This window comes from Calypte anna, chromosome 14 (assembly GCF_003957555.1).
Source record: "Calypte anna isolate BGI_N300 chromosome 14, bCalAnn1_v1.p, whole genome shotgun sequence".
Taxonomy (NCBI): domain Eukaryota; kingdom Metazoa; phylum Chordata; class Aves; order Apodiformes; family Trochilidae; genus Calypte; species Calypte anna.
The window spans coordinates 1,820,717-1,843,208 of NC_044260.1; the positions used below are offsets into that span (position 1 = coordinate 1,820,717).

The 22,492-nt window shown below is 49.9% G+C and overlaps 2 protein-coding genes across 2 annotated transcripts in view; one reads left to right on the forward strand and one right to left on the reverse strand.

Annotated features, from left to right (window-relative positions):
- Positions 1–20,197, forward strand: part of LMF1 (lipase maturation factor 1) — a 182,692-nt gene extending 162,495 nt beyond the window's left edge. Inside the window, exons 10-11 of the mRNA XM_008490427.2 lie at positions 4,328–4,440; positions 19,938–20,197. Coding sequence (XP_008488649.2) covers positions 4,328–4,440; positions 19,938–20,112 — 288 coding nt within the window. The 3' untranslated portion in view covers positions 20,113–20,197. The remainder of the gene's footprint in view (positions 1–4,327; positions 4,441–19,937) is intronic.
- SSTR5 (somatostatin receptor 5) overlaps positions 1–22,492 on the reverse strand; it is a 591,623-nt gene that overhangs the window by 314,636 nt on the left and 254,495 nt on the right. The window lies entirely within an intron of this gene.

Sequence of the window (22,492 nt, forward strand, 5' to 3'; positions counted from 1 at the left end):
TGCCTTCCTCTGCTCTGAAACCTCCTCCTGGCTGGAGCTGCAGGATGGGCTTGGGAGAGCCAAACTCTGGGAGCCACCAGCACCTCCCTGGCTGGGAATGGGATGCTGCTCTACCTTGGAGTTGCAATTTCTTAGTTTGTTGCCTCTTAATTACCCTTCTGTAGCCCCATAATTATACCTGAGGTAACACGGCGTTATTTGCCAGGAAACAATTTCCATGATGCTAGTTTTACTTTTTATGTGTCTTTTCACTTGTTTTCTAAATCCCTTCTTTGTTTTGCACATCCTGACAATCCCTAGGGTGATGGAGCTCTGAACTGAAGCCCTTCCTTTAGTTCTGGTGGGGACACAACCTGTCCAGAAACGTCTGCGCTGCTGCTTCCCATCTGCAGAAGAGGAGAAGCTGCCACAAAGCAGCAGCAGCAGCCTGGGGAAATCTGGGTGAACCTTCCCAGGGATTCCTCAGCAGCCACCTGGGATGGGTCCCCCTTGGCTCCATCACCTCCCTGATCCCTTGGTCACCTCTGTTCAACGTGGGCTGGGGTGGCCTCCACACAAATAATGTCTCTTGGTCAGGAGCTGAGGTTCAGGTTGCTCTGGATCACTCCAGCAGAGTGATTTTAAATCAAGGTCTGACATGGACATTTTTAAAAGGAGCTGCTGCCCATTGGAAGGAACAGCATCATGTGCTCTTTGCTCTTGCAGGTGCCACCAAGCCAGGAGGAGAGCAGAGGACAAGGTCTAAAAACAGTGTTGCTGGGTTTGGGACATGATGCAGGAGGCATCACCTACCCTGGGGTGGGATGGAGCAAAGCATCATCCTCCAGAGAAGCTCCTTGGGCATCACAAGATGAGCAGAGGTCTGGAAAGGCATTGTGAGAAGGCAAACAGGATGAGCCTGGTGCTTGGTTGATGGTGTCATCCTCCTGCTACCCTCAGCCAAGCACCCAGTTGGGAAAGATGCAGAAGAGGGACCCAGAGAACAGAGAAGAGGTGCAGAACCCTCCTGTGGCAGCAGAATGAACGAATCTGCAGGAACATCCCAATGGCAAAACAAGTTTGGGATGGGTGCAAGCCTACTGCAAAGGGACAGCAAGCTGTGTGCCCATGGAGAAGGGAGGAAATAGTGGATGGAGTGGCAGAATGATTTAATCTTAGGAAAATTCAGCTTCAGAGCTAGGAAAAGCTTTCACCTCTTGACACCTGATTGCATCAGTGCAATGTGGTCCTGTTGGTGCAGGAGCTGGAGACCCAGCATTAAAGCTTTGCCTGTCCTCTAGGTGCTGGTGGGAATGTTCCTGTAATTCTCTGACTTCTCCTCCCTGGTGGGCATTTGCAGAAGCCCATCCACCACAATCCAGAGCTGAGCTGTGCTCAGAAAGTGTTACTGGCAGGTTTTTTGGCAGGCTGGGGCTGAATTCAGCATCGTTAATAAACAGGAACCAGAAACCAAAATACTGCTCATAGTTTTGGGGCTTCGAGTTGGTCGCTTTTCCTGGTAGTGGGATGCCTTGGACTTTGCAAAAGCTGCTTGTTTATCATCCCAAAGCTTTGTTCTTCAGTGCTCTGGATAAAGAAAAATCAAAGGGAAGGCTTTTCCCCTCCTAATGGCATGCAGGTTATTTATTCTGCTCAGGGACAAGAGAGGGCACTCTCTTGGTGCTTACCAAATAATAAGTACTCAAAGAAATACCAAAGCTAATGCCCTCTTCATATTATTTTTGAAAGCCCATTATCTCTCTGTCTTCTACCTTGAAGCTGCTCCAACAGGTCAGGATGGGCAGAGAAGCAGCTCAGCCTGGTGCAGAGCATGGCCATGTAGGGTGTGTGTTCCAGCTAAGGCTTGGAAGTTGATCTCTAAACTTCAGCTGCTTCCCTAAGAGAAGGAAAAAACTTCAGGAGCAGTGAGGTTGATGCTCAGAGCATCTCCCCTGGGTGGTACCAGGGAGCTGTGATGGAGCCTTTGTGCAGTCACCCACCAGCTGGAGGGCTTGATTAAAAAAAAAATGACTCTGGTTAGGGAGAAGGCAGAGGAATGGCTTTGTAAAATGTTTTATTCAAGCCTCTGTTATCTCTGTTTTCCAAACACAAGGTGCTCACAGGGAAATGGAACTTTCTGCTGCCAGGCAGCAGGATGGAGGAGGAGGAGGAGAAGAAGGAAAAGGAGCAGGAGCAGGAGAAGGAGGAGGAGGAGGAGTAGGAGGAGGAGAAGGAGGAGGAGGTGTTATGTGTAACCTAGTAAAACTAGTTGGCAGTTTTCTCCTGTTTTTCACACCCAGAGCTGGCAAAAGCAGCTCCTGGCTGATCCCACCCATCACAGTGCTGGGGGCTTGGGTCCTGGGCAGGGAACCTGTCACCTTCCATCCCTGGGCTGTGACACTTCCCTGAACACAGCCCAGATTTCCTGGACTCTGTGTTTTGGTTTGGGTTTTGGTTTTTGCCTCCCTTTGCCACCAGAATGAGTTAAGCAGGGGGTGGTCAGGGCAGCTCAGCTCCATCAGGCTCCCAAAGCTTTGGTGCTGGGTGGGGGGGAAGGGTGAGGGGGCTGCAGAGGGTGGAAATTTCTCACCACAGCCTTTGCTGGGGCCAGACGTGTTGTAAATTTTACAAGAAAAACACTTTACAAACCAGAAGTCCCACTCTGGTGCACGTGGAGCTGCTAATGAACAATTTGGAGACTGTGTGAGCTCCAGAGCTGATGCCACCACTGCACAGCCCTGTGGTTTGGGATCAGGGTTTGGGAAGTTTTGGGATCCTCCATAAAGCTCTGGCTCCTGGAGTCTGGTGGTTTTTGTTTCTGTTCTCCTCCACCTTCTCTCCAGCTTCCATATGGGAACCCTCACACCTCCCAGCTCCTCCAGAAATCATGCTTAAAATCAGGCAGAGCCCTTTCAAAAGGGAGGTGCAGGATGCTGGAGGTCTGACTTGGGATGTTTGATCATCTCCAACTTCTGTCCCACTTCTCAGGTGGTCCCAGCTTGCACCCACCCTCCCAAAGCCCAGCTTTAGCTGAGCATCTCAGGCATGGCAAGGGGGTACAGAGCGGTTTGGAGTATCTGGGGATCTGGGGATGAGGTGTCCCATGAAGTGATGTGGTTGAGCCTCTGGGGATGCTGCCAGCTCCTCCTGCCAGCCCTTGGAAGGGTTAGGGTGAGACTTGCAAGGTTTGTGGTTAACATCCCAAGTGATGCCAAGCTCCCTGCTCCATCCCACTGGGGCCATGGTGACCTGGATCCCTGCTTGGGAGCCACCAACACCTCCTCTGTGCTGGGAAGGGGACTGGGAGAGAGGAGACAGCATGGGTGCTGGTGGAGGAGGGTGTCCCAGGGGTTAACCAGGGCTCTGGGGTGAGCAGAGCATGAGATGTGGCTGGCAGGGGACCCAGCCTTGGCTCCAGCACCCATCCATGCAGCTGATGGAAGGGGGAGGCAGCCAGAAGCAGGTGGATGGAGAGAGCAAATATTCAGAGAAAATCCTTGACTTCAATATGTGGGGGTTTCCCCTAACTTGCAGTCAGCAAGGGTCAGAAACCCTGCGAGACAGAGCTGCCTTTCCACCTCCTTTTGCTGTTTCCCAGCTCTCCTTTGCTTCCCTTGGCAACAGAAATAACAAACTTTACCATCAGGACAGATTTCAGAGGAAGCTTTGCCTTGGTGGCTCTGCAGGGTCCTGCAGGTACAGCCCTGGGTTTTGCTTTCCCACAGTGTCCCCTACTGCTTGCATTCAAAAATCCATTTAGGTGCAGATTACAACAAGGAGGCAGAAAAAAAAAGAAAAAATCAATAAAATCTCAATGGAAGCAGAAGGCAAAAACAGCAGAAGCAGGGAAAATGCTTTTCACAGAGCAAGAATTCCCTGTGAAGAGCATGAGATGCGTGAGGCAGCTTGGGCAGAGCTGAGCTGCTCCTTTTGGGGGCAGACTGGGATAATTTGGGGCTCATTGCACATGTGGGGTATGGAGAAGAGGATTAAAGGAAATAAAGAGGCTGCAAGAGAAAAGAATCAGAAAGAGAGAAGTCTTTTTTTTTTTTTTTTTCCTGTGATAACACAACCTATTTTAAAATGATGGATGGTCACTGCAAAAAATGCCCTTACCATTCCTCTGTGGAACTTCTGCTAAAAGAAATTACTTGGAGCAATTACAGGCCCTCAAGGTGTTTGATCCCACAGGATCTGTTCCCTTGCAACGTGAGAAAATCCATCATTTGCTACCTGAACTGTTGCATTCCCCCTGCCACCATCCCCCCAGAGACCTGGCAGAAGGAAAAAGCTCTCCCTGGCAAGCTCAGCAGGACCTCAACTTTGTGTTTCTTCTTTCCTCCCCCAGACCTACGAGCAGAATGAATGGATAATCCACCTGGCTGGGAAGCTGCTGGCCCAGGAAGAGGAAATTTTATCTTTGATGGCAACGAACCCATTTGCAGGCAGAGCACCTCCACGGTGAGCCTGGGATTTTCCCAAGGGAGTTGGAAGTATCTGGGAAGAGAGTTGGGCTCCCTGTTATTCCTCTCATGGATGTGCACACTTGGTTTCTCTTGATGGGTTGGGTTTGGTGGTGGTGGGCTTTAAAGGGGGTGGGTTTGATATGGGGACATCTGTGTCACCTTCCAGGGGGCCTGTCAGCAAGATGGGGACAAACTTCTTAGGAGGGGTAGCAAGAGGGGTGATGGGTTTAGATTCAAAGGGGAGATTTAGGTGAAATATAAGGAAGGATTTTTTTATGCTGGGCTGATGGTTCTAAATTCAAAGGGGAGATTTAGATGAAATAGAAAGGAAGAAATTTTTTATGCTGAGGGGGGTGAAACTCTGCCCCAGGTTGCCCAGAGTGGCTCCATCACTGGAAATACTCAAAGTCAGGCTTGAAGGGGCTCTGAGCAACCTGCTCTACTTGAAGGTGTTCCTCTAGATGACCTTTAAATGTCCCTTCCAACCCAATCTATGAGTCTTTGTTTCCATGAAGAGCTCTCAGCACCTTCAGACCTTCCTCTTGGGGACCTTCTGGTTGGAGCTGTTCCCAGGTCTTGGTGTTGCTTTGTAGAGAGACATTGTCAACCAGGAGCCTTGAGTTGCCAAAGAGTGGGTGTGAGTCCACCTGTGCCTGGTTAGGACAGGCCCCTATTGGGCATGAGCAAGACCAGGGGGCCAATAAAGATAGGACACACACCCACAGAAGGCACCTCAGCTCACTCTGGTGCGAGGCATGGAGAGGCCAGCAGCTTGTCGAGCCTCTGGAGCAAGAAAGGCTCCTCCTGCTACATTTGGTGGAGAATGTGGGCAACTTACAGAAAAATGACTGCACGGGCTTTGATGTCTAAAGAAGCAGCAGTGTGAGGAGCTGGCTACAGGAACGTTCTCCCTGATTTGAAAAAGTGCCTGGGCTAACACTCTCCCTGAAAGGTATGACCAGCAAGCTCTTGGGATTGGAAACCCCTGAGCAGAGGGAAGCCAAGATAAGGATTCTCTCTTTGGAAACCCCTGAGCAGAGGGAAGGAAGCCAGGAGGGTGGAATCCCATGGTATGGAATCCCACGGAGGAACCAGAAGAAAAAAAAAAAAAAGGGGGAAATGTAGAGAGACATTGTCAACCAGGTGCCTTGAGTTGCCAAAGAGTGGGTGAGTCCACCTGTGCCTGATTAGGACAGGCCCCTATTGGGCATGAGCAAGACCAGGGGGCCAATAAAGGTAGGACACACACCCACAGAGGAAAAGCTCAGCTCACTCTGGTGCAAGGCATGGAGAGGCCAGCAGCTCGTCGAGCCTCTGGAGCAGGAAAGGCTCTTCCTGCTACACTTCTACCCTGGAAGCGCTGTGTGGTGGCTGGAGTCCTGGAAGAGACCAGCAGCTCGTCGAGCTTCAGGAGCAAGAATGGCTCCTCCTGCTACATTGCTTCTCTTGGCCACCCTGGGGACTGCTCAAGTGCTTTGCTGCCTGTCCACGTTAGATTTTTTGCCATGGTCTCTTTGGGAGCTTGGATCCAAAGCCCCATTTCTCCCGACCTGCTGAGGTATTTCAAAGACAAAACAAAAAAACCAAAACACATCCTCCAAAAATGATTGGGTTTGTGGACACTTGTCTTGGAAGTGTTTGCGTTTTCAGTGGAGTGACAAAACAAACAGCAGCCATGGAAAGGCTCAGATGACAACCCCGAGGTTTTCTACAAAAGGAGATTTTTTTTTTTATTATTATTATTTTTTTCTTCACAGAAGTGGCTGGTTTGTTGCTGCAGTTATTTTTATCTGAGAAAACACTGGAAGGGGATTTTTGGATCGGCTGGAGTAATTTTATGCTCCTGCTAATATTTTCAGTTTGAGGCTCTCAGGATGCACTGCAAACAAGGAGGAAGGTTCAGAGCACTGGGGGAAGTGAACTTCCTCTTGAACCCAGCTGATATTTTGCAGCTTTAGCTCAGTGCATCTCCCAAACCTTCTAAGGAAAGATCCCTTTCCCAGCTCAGACCTTAAGAGCTACCACCTCTTCCCAAACTGCTTCCTCTGAGGTGGTTTGCATGGCCCAGGATGGGATAAATGTGGAAATCTCAGATGGTTGGGGTTCCTCAGGCATCCAACCTGTTTCCTAGCATGCAGCACCTTGTGCCACCTTGGTGGCACAAGCTGATGGGATGTAACCCCTCCAAGGACAGGAGCCCAGACCACTGTAAGAAGTTATTTGGGTTTTTTTCTTGCACATCTTCTCATTTCAGAACCCATTTTCCTGTTGGTGCATCACCCTGGAGGCTCTGGGCAGGATCAGAGCTGTAGCCCAGAGCCTCCTGGTCTCCCCAGGGTTCCCACAAGGGTTCCACCTCTTCCCAAACTGCTTCCTCTGAGGTGGTTTGTGTGTCCCAGGATGGGATATAGAAATCTCAGATGGTTGGGGTTCCTCAGCATGCAGACACCTTACCAGAGTGGTGGCACAAGCTGATGGGATGTAACCCCTCCAAGGACAGGAGCCAAGACCCCTGTAAGAAGTTATTTGGGGGGTTTTTTGCACATCTTCTCATTTCAGAACCCATTTTCCTGTTGGTGCATCACCTTGGAGGCTCTGGGCAGGATCAGAGCTGTAGCCCAGAGGCTCCTGGTCTCCCCAGGGTTCCCACAAGGGTTCTACCTCTTCCCAAGCTGCTTCCTCTGAGGTGGTTTGCATGGCCCTGGATAGGATAAATGTAGAAATCTCAGATGGTTGGGGTTCCTCAGGCATCCAACCTGTTTCCTAGCATGGAGGCACCTTACCAGAGTGGTGGCACAAGCTGATGGGATGTAACCCCTCCAAGGACAGGAGCCCAGACCACTGTAAGAAGTTATTTGGGGGGTTTTTTGCACATCTTCTCATTTCAGAACCCATTTTCCTGGAGGCTCTGAGGACAATCAGAGCTGTAGCCCAGAGCCTTCTGGTCTCCCCAGGGTTCCCACAGGTAATGGTTTCTGGCTCAGGGCTCCTTAAAGGATGATGGATCCTTAGAGGATGCAGTTTGCTGGGTTCCACGAGCAGTGGGTCTGGCACACACAAATCCTGGCACCTTGGTTCTGGTCCAGGGGGGTTCTGGGGAGCCTCTGGGAATTATTTGTACAAAAGCCACTCGTGGCTGGGCCAGCTCAGCCTCTGCCACAGGCAGATAGAGCTTTAATCATGTTTATGGAGGGGTTTTAGCTGTGCTGGGGTTGCTTTTCCTTGGTGTCACTGAGAGGAGCAGGTGATCCAATCTTTGCTGGATTTTGTATCATAGAATCTTAGCAAAGTAGGGGTTGGAAGGGAGCTCAAAAGATCACCTGGGCCAACCCCCCAAATATAATAAGGATAGAATAAGGATGGCAAAGTGTGCAGAGGAACACAAGCAGGTCCAGTAAGTAATTGCAGGGCAGTGTGGATGAGGTCTTGTTGAACAGGCTCTTGATTCCTGCATTGCCTTGGGCTGACCAAAGCCCAGCCTCTGTTTTCAGTCCTCAGCAGCTGATTTATGGGATGGAAAAATTAGGATCCAGCCCTGGGTTTGTGTGTCCTTTGCTCTGGCCTTCTCTTGGCTTTACGAGTTTTTCGTGGGTCTGGTGTGATTTTGGGGTGGAGTAAAATAAAAAGAACGATTTGCAAACACTCAGGTTTGGCTCAAACCAAAACCCAGCACCCTGTTTCATTCTGGGTCTCCAGTTGGGGCTCACACTGCAGGTTTTGGCACCCCAAATTCAACCATCTGGGACACGGGCACCATGGGGATGCTCAGCCAGGTGAGGGCTGAGCCCCTGCACTTGGCTGTCACACCAATTCCTGTTGCTCTTGACATTTCTTTGGTTATCCCTTGCTTGCTGTTGGGTTTTTTCCTGTGTAAGGAAACCCAAGTTACCATTTACCTTCATTTATTTTTGAGGTTTTGTGCCCCATCCCAGTTCCACTGGCTTTGCACGGGCACAGCAGCTCCATCAGATGCTTCCCCCCAGTGTCACTTCTCCTCAGTCAGCCTCATCAGCTCAGTTTTAGGTTGATTTTTTTTTTCCCCTTTTTCCCTTTTAAATTTCCAAATCACCATTTTTTTGAGCTTTAAACATCCCCTTGCTGCAGGTTGAAGGTTATCGTTTCATTAGAGCTGTGAGCAAAAGCCTTAAATTTAAGCCTCGGGGAGCTAGATTCAGATAAAAAAATTAAAAAAAATTAAAAAAAATAGTATTTCAGGGTGGTTGTGGCTTGGATAGTTCCTGCAGAGCATCCCTACCCCCTCAGCCATGAGCCTGGGGATGCTGCAAACCTTTGCTCCCACCTCCCAGCGTGGCTCAGCTCCACTCAGTGGGAAAAAAAGCTGACTTTCCAACCATCTTTCCCCCCCTTTCCTTCCACTCTGAAGGGAATTTTGAGACTTAATTATTTTCATTCCCTGCTAGACTAAATAATTAGGGGAAGGGACTGTTTTCCATAAGAGCATTACGTGCCCCTGCTCCACGGAGTTTGTTCTGTTAATGGAAACTCTACACCTTCAATAGCCAAGGGACTCTCAGAATGAGTTAATGCCTTCAAAATGAAATTTCTGAGACCCAAGTTTTGTAGGTTCCTTTACAGCTCCAGAAATTATAGTATTTTCTCAAGTGTGATAAACTTCAAATGAGAAACAGGTGAGTGATTAAAAAAAAATGAGGGTATTGTTGAGCACCCAGCCCAGCTGAGGGTGAAGCTTTTACTTCAAGAGCAGGGATGGGGGGGATGGAGATTTAGAAAATATCCTGGTGCTCTGGATAGTTCCTAAAACCCCAGCCCTCATAAATCTGAATGGGAGGGCTTTGGCTGAGAAATTAGTAAGTGTTTAACACACAGTCATGGAAACAGACTGCAAACAATGAAAGAAAACAAAAATCAGATTTTCCAACCTAAGGAGGGGGATTAAAAAAAGAACAAAACCAACGTTTTTTTTTTTTTTAGTTTTCGACCTGAAGTGTTGGGTGTCTCTGATATTAAATCATGTTCACTCGTGGGGTTTTATTCCAATTATAGTAGCACTTTGTTGTAAAAGCCCCAGCAATGGAGCTGAGGACCTGGATTCGGAGCTGTGGTGTTATTTATGGAGGAAGCACTTCCCCCTTTGATGGGATCTGGCTGCAGGCAAGCCAGGTAGAAACAGTGTTTGGTGTTCTTTTTATTATTCTTCTATTGCTTATTTATTTCCCATTTGTGTCCCAGCTACTGGGCTTCAGACCTGAGGGGGCTTGGCTTGGATTTTCAGGCTGTGGGATCACCTATGGACCAAGCACAACGTCCTCAGGGTATAGAAACCATTTGGGGGGGCTGCTCCCTTGGCCCCCCCCCCCCCCAGGATAGGTCAAGGTAATTCTGTTGCTATTGAGAGGGATGTTAGGAGGCAGCTGAGAGGATGGATTATTGGAAAAGATGGGGATGGAGGTGGGAATGGCATCTGTGGTCTCTCCAGCAGGCTGGGGAGGAGGTGGGAGTGGTGCTCCTGGGCATGGGATGCTCCATGGGGATGCAGGTCCTTCAGGGGTTGGGAGTGATGTGCTTCCACAGGCTCCCCAGAGCCTCTCTGGTGTCTTTTGCACAGAGAAGTAGAATATTTTGTATGGTTTTCCCACTGAAAAGTGGCTTTGCCAGCAAAGGAACTGGCCTGGGATGCACCAGGGTTTTGCTCCCTGGGTTTTGCCATGGTGAAATATTTTATTTGTTTCTTAGAATCATAGAATTAGCTGGGTTGGAAGGGACCTCAGAGATCATCTAGTCCAACCCTTGACCCACTGGAGCAGTTGCTAGACCATGGCACTGAGTGCCACATCCAGTCTTTTTTTAAATGTCTCCAGGGACGGAGAATCTCCCACCTCACCGGGCAGTCCATTCCATAGCCTGATCACCCTCTCCAGAAAGAAATTCTTTCTAATATCTAACCTAAACCTCCCCTGGCACAACTTAAGACTGTGTCCTCTTGTCTTGTTGAAGGTCGTCTGTGAAAAGAGTCCAGTTCCCACCTCGCTACAGCCTCCTTTCAGGGAGTTGTAGACAGCAATGAGGTCTCCCCTGAGCCTCCTCTTCTTCAGGCTGAACAGCCCCAGCTCCCTCAGCCTCTCCTCATAGGGCCTGTGCTCGAGTCCCTTCACCAGCCTGGTTGTCCTCCTTTGGACCTGTTCCAGGACCTCTACATCCTTCTTAAACTGAGGGGCCCAGAACTGGACACAGGACTCAAGCTGTGGCCTCCCCAGGGCTGAGCACAGGGGCAGAATCCCTTCCCTGGACCTGCTGGCCACGCTGTTCCTGAGCCAGCCCAGGATGCCATTGGCCTTCTTGGCCACCTGGGCACACTGCTGGCTCATGTTCAGCTTCCTGGCAATCCAGACTCCCAGGTCCCTTTCTGCCACTCTGTGCCCAGCCTGGAGCTCCCCATGGGGTTGTTGTGGCCAAAGTGCAGGACCCGGCACTTGGAATGTTGAACCTCATCAAGGTTCATCTTCTTTCCTTATGCACTGTCATTTAAAACCAAATAATCTTGGAATTGCTCATCCCCAGTACAATGTCTGAGCTTATCAGAAGCAAATCATTCCAGTGGCCTGAATGGAAGTTGAAGGGATTTTTCTTTTGCTTAAAACACCCTCAGGGTCCCCACATTAGGGAGGGCAGAGCTCAGGATTTTCTCCCAGGCTGGGAAATTGGGTTTCCAGCCACCTCTGGGTGACAGCTGAGCCATGGGGCAGCTTCACAATGGCCAGGCCTGGATTTCATGTCCTGTGGAGGAGTTTTCCTTGGCAAGGGCAGGTCCTGCCTTGGCTCTGTTGGCTCCAAACACCAAACTGAACCCCCCTGCCTGGATCTGCCCACACCAAAAGTAATCCCAAGCAGTTCTGGAAGCCCCAGGAAAGCCAGGATTCCTTCTCCCAAGTTTAATTTGCTCTCATTCAGCCTCTGACCCTCCCTTTCTAAACTATCCACAGGGCAATAAACCCACTTCCCCATCCCTAAAGAGAGTTTTGAGGATGCTCGGGCTCTGCAGGGTCAGATCTTGCAGGAGCCTTGAAGAAAGAGAGGTCAGAAGGATTGAAAAACAACCCATAAAACTGCCCCTGTTCTGCACTCTTGGGCCAAGATGAATTTATGATCCTGCCTGCTAACAGGGCTAGAATAAGCAAGCAAGCTGATGATGGAGGCTCTGTTACTGCAATGAATTTGTACTTTCCACTGCCCCTTGCTCCCTGATTTACAGTGGAGCAGGGAGGGAACCATGAGATGAAGAAAAAAAAACCCAAAAAAACCCCAACCCAAAACCAAACATACAAAAAAAAAAATAAAAAAAAACAACAAAAAAAAACCCCTACCAAATCAAAAAGTCTCCCCATGTTTTGGTTTCTTTCTCCCCTCTCCCACCTTGCTTTGCCCTGTCAGGCCATTAATTCTAACCCAAACCACCAGCTCTTTTTTTTTTTTCCCCTGGAAGATTTCCCTCAGCTGTTGCAGGGAGACAGCTGCACCCTCTGGAACTCATTACAGCTGTCTGGGAGATTTAGCCCTCCATCCCAACAACTCCAGTATTGCTGCTAATTTTTAACACATCCAGTTGGAAGATGTCATAACAGGCTGATATATGATCAAATCTTAAAAGTGCTACAGCACAGCTGCTACCGGGCATCTGGTGGGGTGAATATATTGATTTTTTTAAAAATCATGCTTATTATTTTTAGTCTTTCTGCCCACCCTGAGGCTGTAGCTTTGCCTGCTTCGGGTGGTGATGGGGAGTGGGTGTTTGCTCCCAAGGGATGGGTCTGGTGGGTCCTTCAGGGTGGCTTGGTGGTCTTCCCTCTTCTATTTGGGACCAGAACCATCACTTTGCCCAGTGTTGTTCCCTTCTCCTCCCAGACATCACCACTGGGCTTGGGAGAAGCTGCCAAAGGGACCCTTCTGTCCCTGGTCCTCCATCGATGCTGTTGGAGCAGAGAGGGTTTTCCATCTCCTGGAGGGAGAGGGTTTTTCATCTTCTGGAGGAGAAATGTCTGGCTTGCTTTGTCTGCTTCCAGCTTTCTATTCTCTTTTATGTGCTTGTTTTGTCCTTGTGTGTTTCCTACGGGACCCAACATCACTTGGCTGGCTCAGCCAGAAGCTTCTCGAGATGCTTCTCTCTCCAGGGAGCCCAGAGAAAATGCCATCTTATATTCCCAGGAAATCCTGGGGAACTGCTTGTGATCAGGATTGTCCTTGTCTCTTCTGAACCATGTTCATCCTTCTCCAAGTCTGAGTGACAAGGGACTCATTTTAGGGTAGAGGCAGTGACCCAGCTTCTTCATCACCTTCTGGAAGATGCTGAGGAGCTGCAGAGCAGCAAGCAGGCTTCAGGTTCCCACACCAGAGGGGCTCAGACACCTCTAGATTCTTTCCTTTCCACCAGACCCCTGTAGACCTCTTCCACCACCCACAGTTCTTGGTGTGAGCCCCAAAATTGCCTGAGTTAAGAAGCTCCCCAGGGTTCCAAGTGATGCTGGTGAGCCCTGACATGATGGAGCCCAGGGTGTTAATGCTTCAGCCCTCCCCAAATCCTGGGAGGAGGGAGCAGTTCCAGTGAGGCAGAGCTGGAGGAGTTTGGAACTCCTGTAAGATCAGGACTGAGGCACCCAGGCAGGTTGTAAATCCTGGGCTAGCTTGTAAACCCTCTCAGCCCTGAAATGCAAGGCTCCAGTGAGTGGTAAACTCTGCAGCTTTGACATCTGGGAGCCTTGCAAGGGAAGATTCCCATGGGTTCCAGGTTTTCCATGGTTCTCCCACATCCCCTAACCCAGGGAAAGATGGAGAGGAGGGATAACAGAGGGTCTGGATGCTGCTGTCCTCTTTTAATGCAATCTCTGGTGCTCTGAGGTTTTCCCTCTCCACTTTCCCCATCCTGCAGCCATGTGAAGTTTTTTTGGTACCTTCACTGACCAGGATGGAAATCTTCAGGTCTTCTCCAGAAGCTCTGGGGGTGTAGGACAGCAAAGAGCTATGGGCTGGAGCTTGGTATCTCCTGGAAAAGCTCAGCTCCAAGGGGTTTAAAAGCTCCCCAGAGCTGTGTGGGTTGGTTCTTCCTCTATGGATTTTGTCACCCTGCCCTGGAATATCCATCCCAACCCTGCAGCTCACAGCTCAGGGGGAACAGGCTGGGACAAGAAGGTGGCTGGGACAAGAGGGTGGCTGAATTTTGAGGTCAAACACCTCTAGATCCTTTCCTTTCCACCAGACCCCTGTAGACCCCTTCCACCTCCCACAATTCTTGGTGTGAGCCCCAAAATTGCCTGAACTAAAAAGCTCCCCAGGGTTCCAAGTGATGCTGGTGAGCATTTTGAGGTCAGGAGGCTTGGAGAGAGGGCCTTGAGGTTCAACACGGCCAAGTGCCGGGTCCTGCACTTTGGCCACAACAACCCCATGGGGAGCTCCAGGCTGGGCACAGAGTGGCAGAAAGGGACCTGGGAGTCTGGATTGCCAGGAAGCTGAACAGGAGCCAGCAGTGTGCCCAGGTGGCCAAGAAGGCCAATGGCATCCTGGGCTGGCTCAGGAACAGCGTGGCCAGCAGGTCCAGGGAAGGGATTCTGCCCCTGTACTCAGCCCTGGTGAGGCCACAGCTTGAGTCCTGTGTCCATTTCTGGGCCCCTCAGCTCAGGAAGGAGATTGAGGTGCTGGAGCAGGTCCAGAGAAGAGCAAGGAGGCTGTGAAGGGATCCAGCAGAATTCCTGTGAGGAAGGGCTGAGGGAGCTGGGGGTGTTGAGGCTGGAGAAGAGGAGGCTCAGGGGAGACCTCATCACTCTCTACAACTCCCTGAAAGGAGGTTGGAGCCAGGGGGGGGTTGGGCTCTTTTCCCAGGCAACTCTCAGCAAGACAAGAGGGCAGGGTCTCAAGTTGTGCCAGGGGAGGTTTAGGTTGGAGATGAGAAAGAATTTCTTTCTGGAGAGGGTGATCAGGCATTGGAATGGGCTGCCCAGGGAAGTAGTGGATTCTCCGTGTCTGGAGATCTTTCCAAAGAGCCTGGATGTGGCACTGAGTGCCATGGGCTGGGAACCACGGGGGGAGTGGATCAAGGGTTGGACTTGATGAGCTCTGAGGTCCCTTCCAACCCAGCCCATTCTATGATTCTATTCTCTTCAGGTTGGTTCAGGCTGTGTCAGATGGAAAGGCAAACTTCATGCCCCAAAAATGCATCTTCAAGGGCATGTGGTGGCTTTAATGCTCACACGGTTCTAGTTTTACATGCTGATCCCTTTGATAGCAAACATTTTAATGGACAGGGAACATATGGGAAAAATCATCCCAAATCAGATGATAGATATTGTTTTGGAGAGGGACAAAGAAATTTTCATTCCAGAGAGGTTCTGAGAAAAGTCCTGGAGGTTGAGGAGAAGGCACTGCTGTGTCTTGAGCAGAGACCTGGCATCTCCTTAGGTCTCCTAGGGCTGTCCCAGGAGCTCAGATAACTCACCTGAAACTCTCTGTGCTCTGCATCCCCACCTAGAGAAGGGAAACTTTGCCAGATGGGGGTTGCCAAAGCTCCTTCATAGAATCATAGAATCATAGAATTAGCTGGGTTGGAAGGGACCTCAGAGATCATCTAGTCCAACCCTTGACCCACCGGAGCAGTTGCTAGACCATGGCACTGAGTGCCACATCCAGTCTTTTTTTAAATGTCTCCAGGGACGGAGAATCTCCCACCTCACCGGGCAGTCCATTCCATAGCCTGATCACCCTCTCCGTGAAGAAATTCTTTCTAATATCTAACCTAAACCTCCCCTGGCACAACTTAAGACTGTGTCCTCTTGTCTTGTTGAAGGTCGTCTGTGAAAAGAGTCCAGTTCCCACCTCGCTACAGCCTCCTTTCAGGTAGTTGTAGACAGCAATGAGGTCTCCCCTGAGCCTCCTCTTCTTCAGGCTGAACAGCCCCAGCTCTCTCAGCCTCTCCTCATAGGGCCTGTGCTCGAGTCCCTTCACCAGCCTGGTTGTCCTCCTTTGGACCTGTTCCAGGACCTCTACATCCTTCTTAAACTGAGGGGCCCAGAACTGGACACAGTACTCGAAGTACACAGTACTTCAGCCCAGGGCACCCCCAAACTGGGGGGACATGGGGAGATGGAGCCAGCTTGGCAGATGTTCTGCACTTAGGGAAGAAGAAAACCCCCAAAAACCCCCTGTAGCAGAGAGAAGGAGGCTTCAAGCAGGAGGGGAACTGACAAAAAACCAGGCACTGAAGGTTTTTGGGGAGGTGAGTATGAGTTGGTTGGTTTGGTTGGGTTTTTTTTAATTCAAGAAAGCAATCGAGCAGCACAGCTTGGAAATCTCCAAGCATCCCAGCCAGGAGCCTGCAGGCTACCTGGGCCCACTGGAACACTGCTGTTCAGTAATGCTCTAATTATTAACAGGAAATTTTGTGCTCCTGCCAAGTAAACACTGTGGGAGTAACACTTCAGCCCCTGTTTGACTTTTACCAGGCTCAGAAAAGGGGAAGGAGAGAGGGTGTGGGAATGGCTCTGCCTGACGTGAAGCCCAGGGCTGGAGGGGGGGATGAGATGCAGGTTTGTGCCTCCAGAAAGGGCAGGGACATTGCCCCCTCCCCTGCCCCTTTACCTGCCTGTATTGTCACCTACCCCTTTACCTGCCTGTATTCTACCCCTTTATCTGCCTGTATTGTCCCCTACCCCTTTACCTGCTTGTAATGTCCCCTACCCTTTACCTGCCTGTAGTGTACCCCCTTACCTGCCTGTACCCTACCCCTACCTACCCTTACCCTACCCCTTTATCTGCCTGCATTATCCCCTACCCCTTTACCTGCTTGTATTGTCCCCTGCCCCTTTATCTGCCTGTATTCTACCCCTTTATCTGCCTTCATTGTCCCATACCCCTTTACCTGCCTGTATTGTCCCCTACCCCTTTACCTTCTTGTAATGTCCCCTACCCCTTTACCTGCCTGCATTGTCCCCTACCCCTTTATCTGCCTTCATTGTCCCATACCCCCTTCCCTGCCTGTATTGTCCCCTACCCCTTTACCTTCCCATATCTTAGGGCTGGGCTCCTGCCTGCTCCCAGCTCCCAGCAGCAAGGTGGGAGACTCTTCCATGGAGCAGCTGGCATCAGAGGACACCTTTGTCCCTCAGCACCCACCCCTTAACCAGGGGTTTAAGTTCAAGCTCTCCCCATCCAGCTTCAAATCCTTCACTCGGGTGAACTTCCTCGGGTCCCCACTTCACGCTCAGAGGAAGGGGACACATGGAGATATTTCTCCTTGTTTTATTCCAGCCAGGAATCAGGCATGCTGGAAGCCAGGAGCCAGCAATGGGTGTGAGGCACAGCCCTGCTGGGATGTGTTTTGGGAGGAAAATCAGTTCTGGGTCACCCAGCTGGGCACCTAAAAAGGTCAGAATTGAGGTGCTGAGAACTTGGGACTGAAGAACTGTCAGGGTTTAACACTGGGCTGGCAATTAAACCGAGTGACAGATCTCTCTATTAATCTCTCTCTTCTTGATAAAGAAAGGAGAGAGAATAAGAGAGAGAGACTGATGGGTTGGAAACTAAACTACACAGCTTTAATGAAACAGTGATGATAAATAGGAAAAATTACTAAATATATACAAATATACAGGAAAATGGAAACCACATTCCTCCCTCCTTTTCCCCCAGTAACTCTCGTGTCACCCCCAAGGCTGCAGGGCAGCCCTGGGAAAGTCCAGGCTGGAATCCTGGGGTCAGGAGCAGTTGGGAGCTGGAGGCAGGAACACACAGATATGGGCTGGGATGGATCAGGAGCACAGGCAGAGGAAGGGATGGAATCCTCCCAGGATGAATCATAGAATCATAGAATTAGCCAGGTTGGAAGGGACCTCAGAGATCATCTAGTCCAACCCTTGACCCACCCCAGCAGTTGCTAGACCATGGCACTGAGTGCCACATCCAGTCTCTTTTTAAATGTCTCCGGGACAGAGAATCTCCCACCTCACCGGGCAGTCCATTCCATAGCCTGATCACCCTCTCCGTGAAGAAATTCTTTCTAATATCTAACCTAAACCTCCCCTGGCACAACTTAAGACTGTGTCCTCTTGTCTTGTTGAAGGTCGTCTGTGAAAAGAGTCCAGTTCCCACCTCGCTACAGCCTCCTTTCAGGTAGTTGTAGACAGCAATGAGGTCTCCCCTGAGCCTTCTTCAGGCTGAACAGCCCCAGCTCCCTCAGCCTCTCCTCATAGGGTCTGTGCTTGAGTCCCTTCACCAGCCTGGTTGCCCTCCTTTGGACCTGTTCCAGGACCTCGATATCCTTCTTAAACTGAGGGGCCCAGGATGCTGGGTGAAGGAAGGGAAGCAGGAAGGGCAGGAGGCCTCTTGTGATCCCTCAAGTTTATCCTGAGTATGAGGTGTATGGGATGGAATCCTCTGTTTGGTCAATTCTGGCATCTCTCTTGTCCCTTCCTCCCCAAAGGAGGCTGCAGGTGGGACCTCTTTATTCCTTCTGGAGGGTAAAATGTTCCTCAGAGCTGAGCAGTGTCCTTGGCTGGGCACACCAGGCTCTGGATGTAACTACAAACATCAGTGTTATCAGTCCTAGGAGCAGACACTGACTGAGAAACTTGCTGTTAATTTCAGCAAGTGCCACCACTTACAAGAGACTTAGCTAAAAGTAAAAGTACAAGACAGAAAATCACCTTTATCCTGGCCCAAACCAGGACAAGAACTTCGAGGTTGGACCCGTTGCCTGTAACCTCCCTGCCCTGTGTCCCCTCACAGTGCCTGTGTCAGGGAGGTGGCCACAAATCCCTAGAAGTGGTCCCTAATTATTTCAGCAGTAGGGAAGGAACTTCCCTGCCCGAGGTGCAGCCCTGGGAGCAGCTGTGGGAGCTCCGTGCCCTGCTCAGGAGCCAGGTTTGTATTTTAGTAGTGAAGCAAAGCAGGTTTAAATGAGCACTGACATGACTTTGACATTTTTATATTGTGGCTTAGTTTATGAACTTATCCAGCAAAGGCAGCGATGCACTCAGCAAACAGGGACTGGAGGACTGGGGTGTTATTCCCTCTCTTGTCAGCATGCCCTACATCAAGTGGGACCAAACCTCCCGAAGCATGGTTAGCCTCCCAATGTGTTTCATGACACTGATGAATGCTTCTTTCTGCACTGGTTTAAAAAAAAAAAAAATTAAAAAAAAAAATAATTCTCCTTTTCTGTCAACTCCCAGGGCAGCCAGAAAACAGATGCTGGAGGAGTAGCCACTGCCTGGGGCAGAGGGATGCTGGGGTGGGAGGTAGGATCTGGCCCTAAAGATGTCCCAGGCAGAAATGCTCATGATTGTTGGCAGAAAAGGAAAAAAAAAATTAATTTTCCTGCTTTTATTATTATCATTCTTCCAGAATTTGTTGTAGAGAGGTGTGGAGCATGTGGGGAGTCAAGATCTGGTGTGGGAGTCAGGATCTGTCCCTAAAGATGTCCCAGGCAGAAATGCTCATGGATGTTGACAGAAAAGAAAGAAAAAAAATATTTTTCCTGTTTTTATTATTATCATTCTTCCAGACTTTGTTGAAGAGAGGTGTGGAGCACATGGGAAGGCTGGGGTGGGAGTCAGGGTCTGGCCCTAAAGATGTGCCAGGTAGAAATGCCTGTGGATGTTGGCAGAAAAGGAAAAAAAAAATTAATTTTCCTGCTTTTATTATTATCCTTGTTCCAGAATTTGTTGTAGAGAGGTGGGGAGCATGTGGGGAGTCAGGATCTGGTATGGGAGTCAGGATCTGTCCCTAAAGATGTCCCAGGCAGAAATGCTCATGATTGTTGGCAGAAAAGGAAAAAAAAATCAATTTTCCTGCTTTTATTATTATCATTCTTCCAGACTTGGCTGTAGAAGGGTGTGGAGCACGTGGGGAGCTAGGAGGGATGCTGGGGTGGGAGTCTGGCCCTAATGATGTCCCAGGCAGAAATGCTCATGGATGTTGTGAGAAAAGAAAAAAAAACTTATTTTCCTGCTTTTATTATTATCATTGTTCCAAAACTTGTTGTAGAGAGGTGAGGAGCACATGGCAGAGCTGGGGTAGGAGTCAAGATCTGTCCCTAAAGATGTCCCAGGCAGAAATGCTCATGGATGTTGACAGAAAAGAAAGAAAAAAATATTTTTCCTGTTTTTATTATTATCATTCTTCCAGACTTTATTGAAGAGAGGTGTGAAGCACATGGGAAGGCTGGGGTGGGAGTCAGGGTCTGGCCCTAAAGATGTGCCAGGCAGAAATGCTCATGGATGTTGGCAGAAAAAAAATATTAATTATCCTGCTTTTATTATTATCATTCTTCCAAACTTTGTTGTAGAGGGATGTGGAGCACATGGGGGGTGATGGGGGGGGGGGGTTAAAGCTCCTCTGCCTTCTGCATCCTTCCCAAACCAGATCCAGAGGAGCCCAGGTGCTCCCCAGTGCCTGATTCCTGCACCCAGCTGCAGAAAGGCTCCAACCCCCCAGCTGAGCCTCCTCTCCTCTCCTTTCCTTTCCCTGCAGGTGGATCCGAGGGGAACACTTCAAGTACAAATTCAGCCTCCCTGGGGGGCAGCATGCCAAGGAGGGGAGGTGGTGGATTCGGAAGAGGCTTGGTCCTTACTTCCCCCCTGTCAACCTCCAGGGCCTGAAGAAGTTTTACGAAGCCAGGAATTGGCCTCACCCCCTGCAGGACTGATGGAGAACAAGCTGGGGAAGAGGGGCAGCAAGTCAGCTCCCTACAAACGTCATGTTTTGCCTCTCTCTGTATTTATTTTTATTTTTTTTTGTCCATAGCCTATTTACACCTGTTTTACAGAAGGTTCTCAGTCAAGCTGTCCACCTGCTGGTTGTGGTCTGGGTTTTGTCACCTTTCTGTTTCTTTTCTTTTTTTCTTCCTTTTTTTTTCTTTCTTTTTTTTTTTCTCTTTCTTTTTTTTTTTTTTTTCTTTTTTTTCTCCTCACCACAGCCTTGCCTGATCACTGATTTCTTTTGGGAAATCATCAACTCTAAGATTGGGTAAAAAAAGGAACAAATTCCATGCCCAGTTTGGGGCTGTGTGGCACCACCAGGGTTGTGTTTCTGGGAAGAGATTAAAGCAAAGAGCTCTTGAATAACCAAGAGGAGCTTCATTCATTTTTAATTTTTTTTTTTCTAAAAGCATTGAAAAGGGAAAAGAGCAGAACCCCCTTTCTGGTTTTGGGTTGTTTTTTTTTTCTTTTTATTTCTCCTCACCACAGCCTTGCCTGATCAGTGATTTCTTTTGGGAAATCATCAGCTCTAAGATTGGGTTAAAAAAGGAATAAATTCCATGCCCAATTTGGGGCAGGTGTTGGTGTTGCTTTCCCTGACCCACTGGGTTGTCTGATGGCTGCAGAGACACCAGGGGAGATTTGATGTGGAGGTGATGCTGGCACCTTGGGACCTCACCCTGAATTTCCTTTGTCCCTTCTGGTTGTTTTGGAGCCTCCCATCATCTTGCTCTGGGTGGCACCACCAGGGTTGTGTTTCTGGGAAGAGATTAAAGCAAAGAGCTCTTGAATAACCAGGGGGAGCTTCATTCATTTTTAATTTATTTTTTTTTCCTAAAAGCATTGAAAAGGGAACAGAGCAGAGCCCCTGGGTGCATCCCCTGGTGCCTGCCCTGTTGTGGCTCACTGGGGAGATGCTGGCTGCCACAGTGCTGAGGTGACAGGTGACAAATAAGGGGAGTTCTGGGTTTTGTGGCACCTCTTGGTGTTGGAGGGAGCACCCAGGGTCGTGTCTAAGCAGCTGGTCCATGTCTTGGTGAGGCTGGGCTGCCAGAGTCTGTTTCTACACAGGATCCTACTTAGCTGTGGTTGCTTTTCCTGGCAAGCTTCTCCATCCCTCTGGATCCAGCTCAGGGGGGATGGAGGACCCTCCAGTGGCCTGCTGGGACAAGGTCCCATGGGACAAGGCTGGGAGGCTATGGAGATCCTGGGAGCTTTTCCAGGGATGGCAAGCTTCTCCATCCCTCTGGATCCAGCTCAGGGTGGATGGAGGACCCTCCAGTAGCCTGCTGGGACAAGGGTGGAAGTGACCCATGGAACAAGGCTGGGAGGCTATGGAGATCCTGGGAGCTTTTCCAGGGATGAGCCAGCAGGCAGGATCCATGGATGGTCCGTGGATACCCAGGAGAGCTGTGATGGAAGCAGAGATTCAGAGCTCATCCCTTGGAGCCTCCCTGCTTCTGCAAGACATGAAAACCCTTGGCCAGGGACTGGGAAAATTCTCCCGACCCCAGATGAAGAAGGGTTTAATCTGTGGGGCTTGGAGCAAAGTATGGAGTGCTCCAAATTGTAAAGGACTTTCATGATTGGATTGTCTTTTCCCTAAATATTTTCCAGAGTTGGAAACCCAGGCTCTGCTGTGAGCAAAGGGAGAACATTTTGTTCCCAGTGCTGCGTGGAGGGATGAGGGTGGATGCTGCCATCCCACATCTCACTCCCATTTTTGTCCATCCTGCCTTGGCCAACGTGCCACTGGGATGCTGGGGTCAGGCTGGGGACAGAGGAGGCCAGGCTGGGTCTTCCAGATCTGGCCCAATTCATGGCTGGGGGTTTCATTCATGGGAGCTTCAAGCTGAGCATCTCCCATCCATGTGAGCTCGGGTGCTGCCTGCGCTTCCCTCCTCCCCAGATGTTGTTTGAAGGAACATGGCTGAAACTGAGCCTTGGAGTCAGATGCAGGAAGCAAGGATGGATCTTGTCCTACAGCCCTGGTTCACCACAAGCAGGAAATTTTTTTTGTCAGGTGAGTTGGCCAAGAGCATCCCACGCTGTCCCTGTCCTCTCTGGCTTGATGGGGATGACAGAGCCTCCCACAAAAAGCTGTTTCTTCCCATTCCTAGTGCCTGGCACAACCACGGTCACCCCACAGAGCCCACACCCCACTGTCCCTTGCCACCAGCACTGTCCCTGCCTGCTTAGGGCCAGCCCTGGGCTTGTCCAGCCTTGGATGGTCCCTGCTTGGTGGTTGCTGGAGGTCTCTGCCTCAGGATGCTCCAAGCAAAGCTGAGGAATTCTCAGTTAAAAGTGACCTTGTCCCCATCTGTCCAT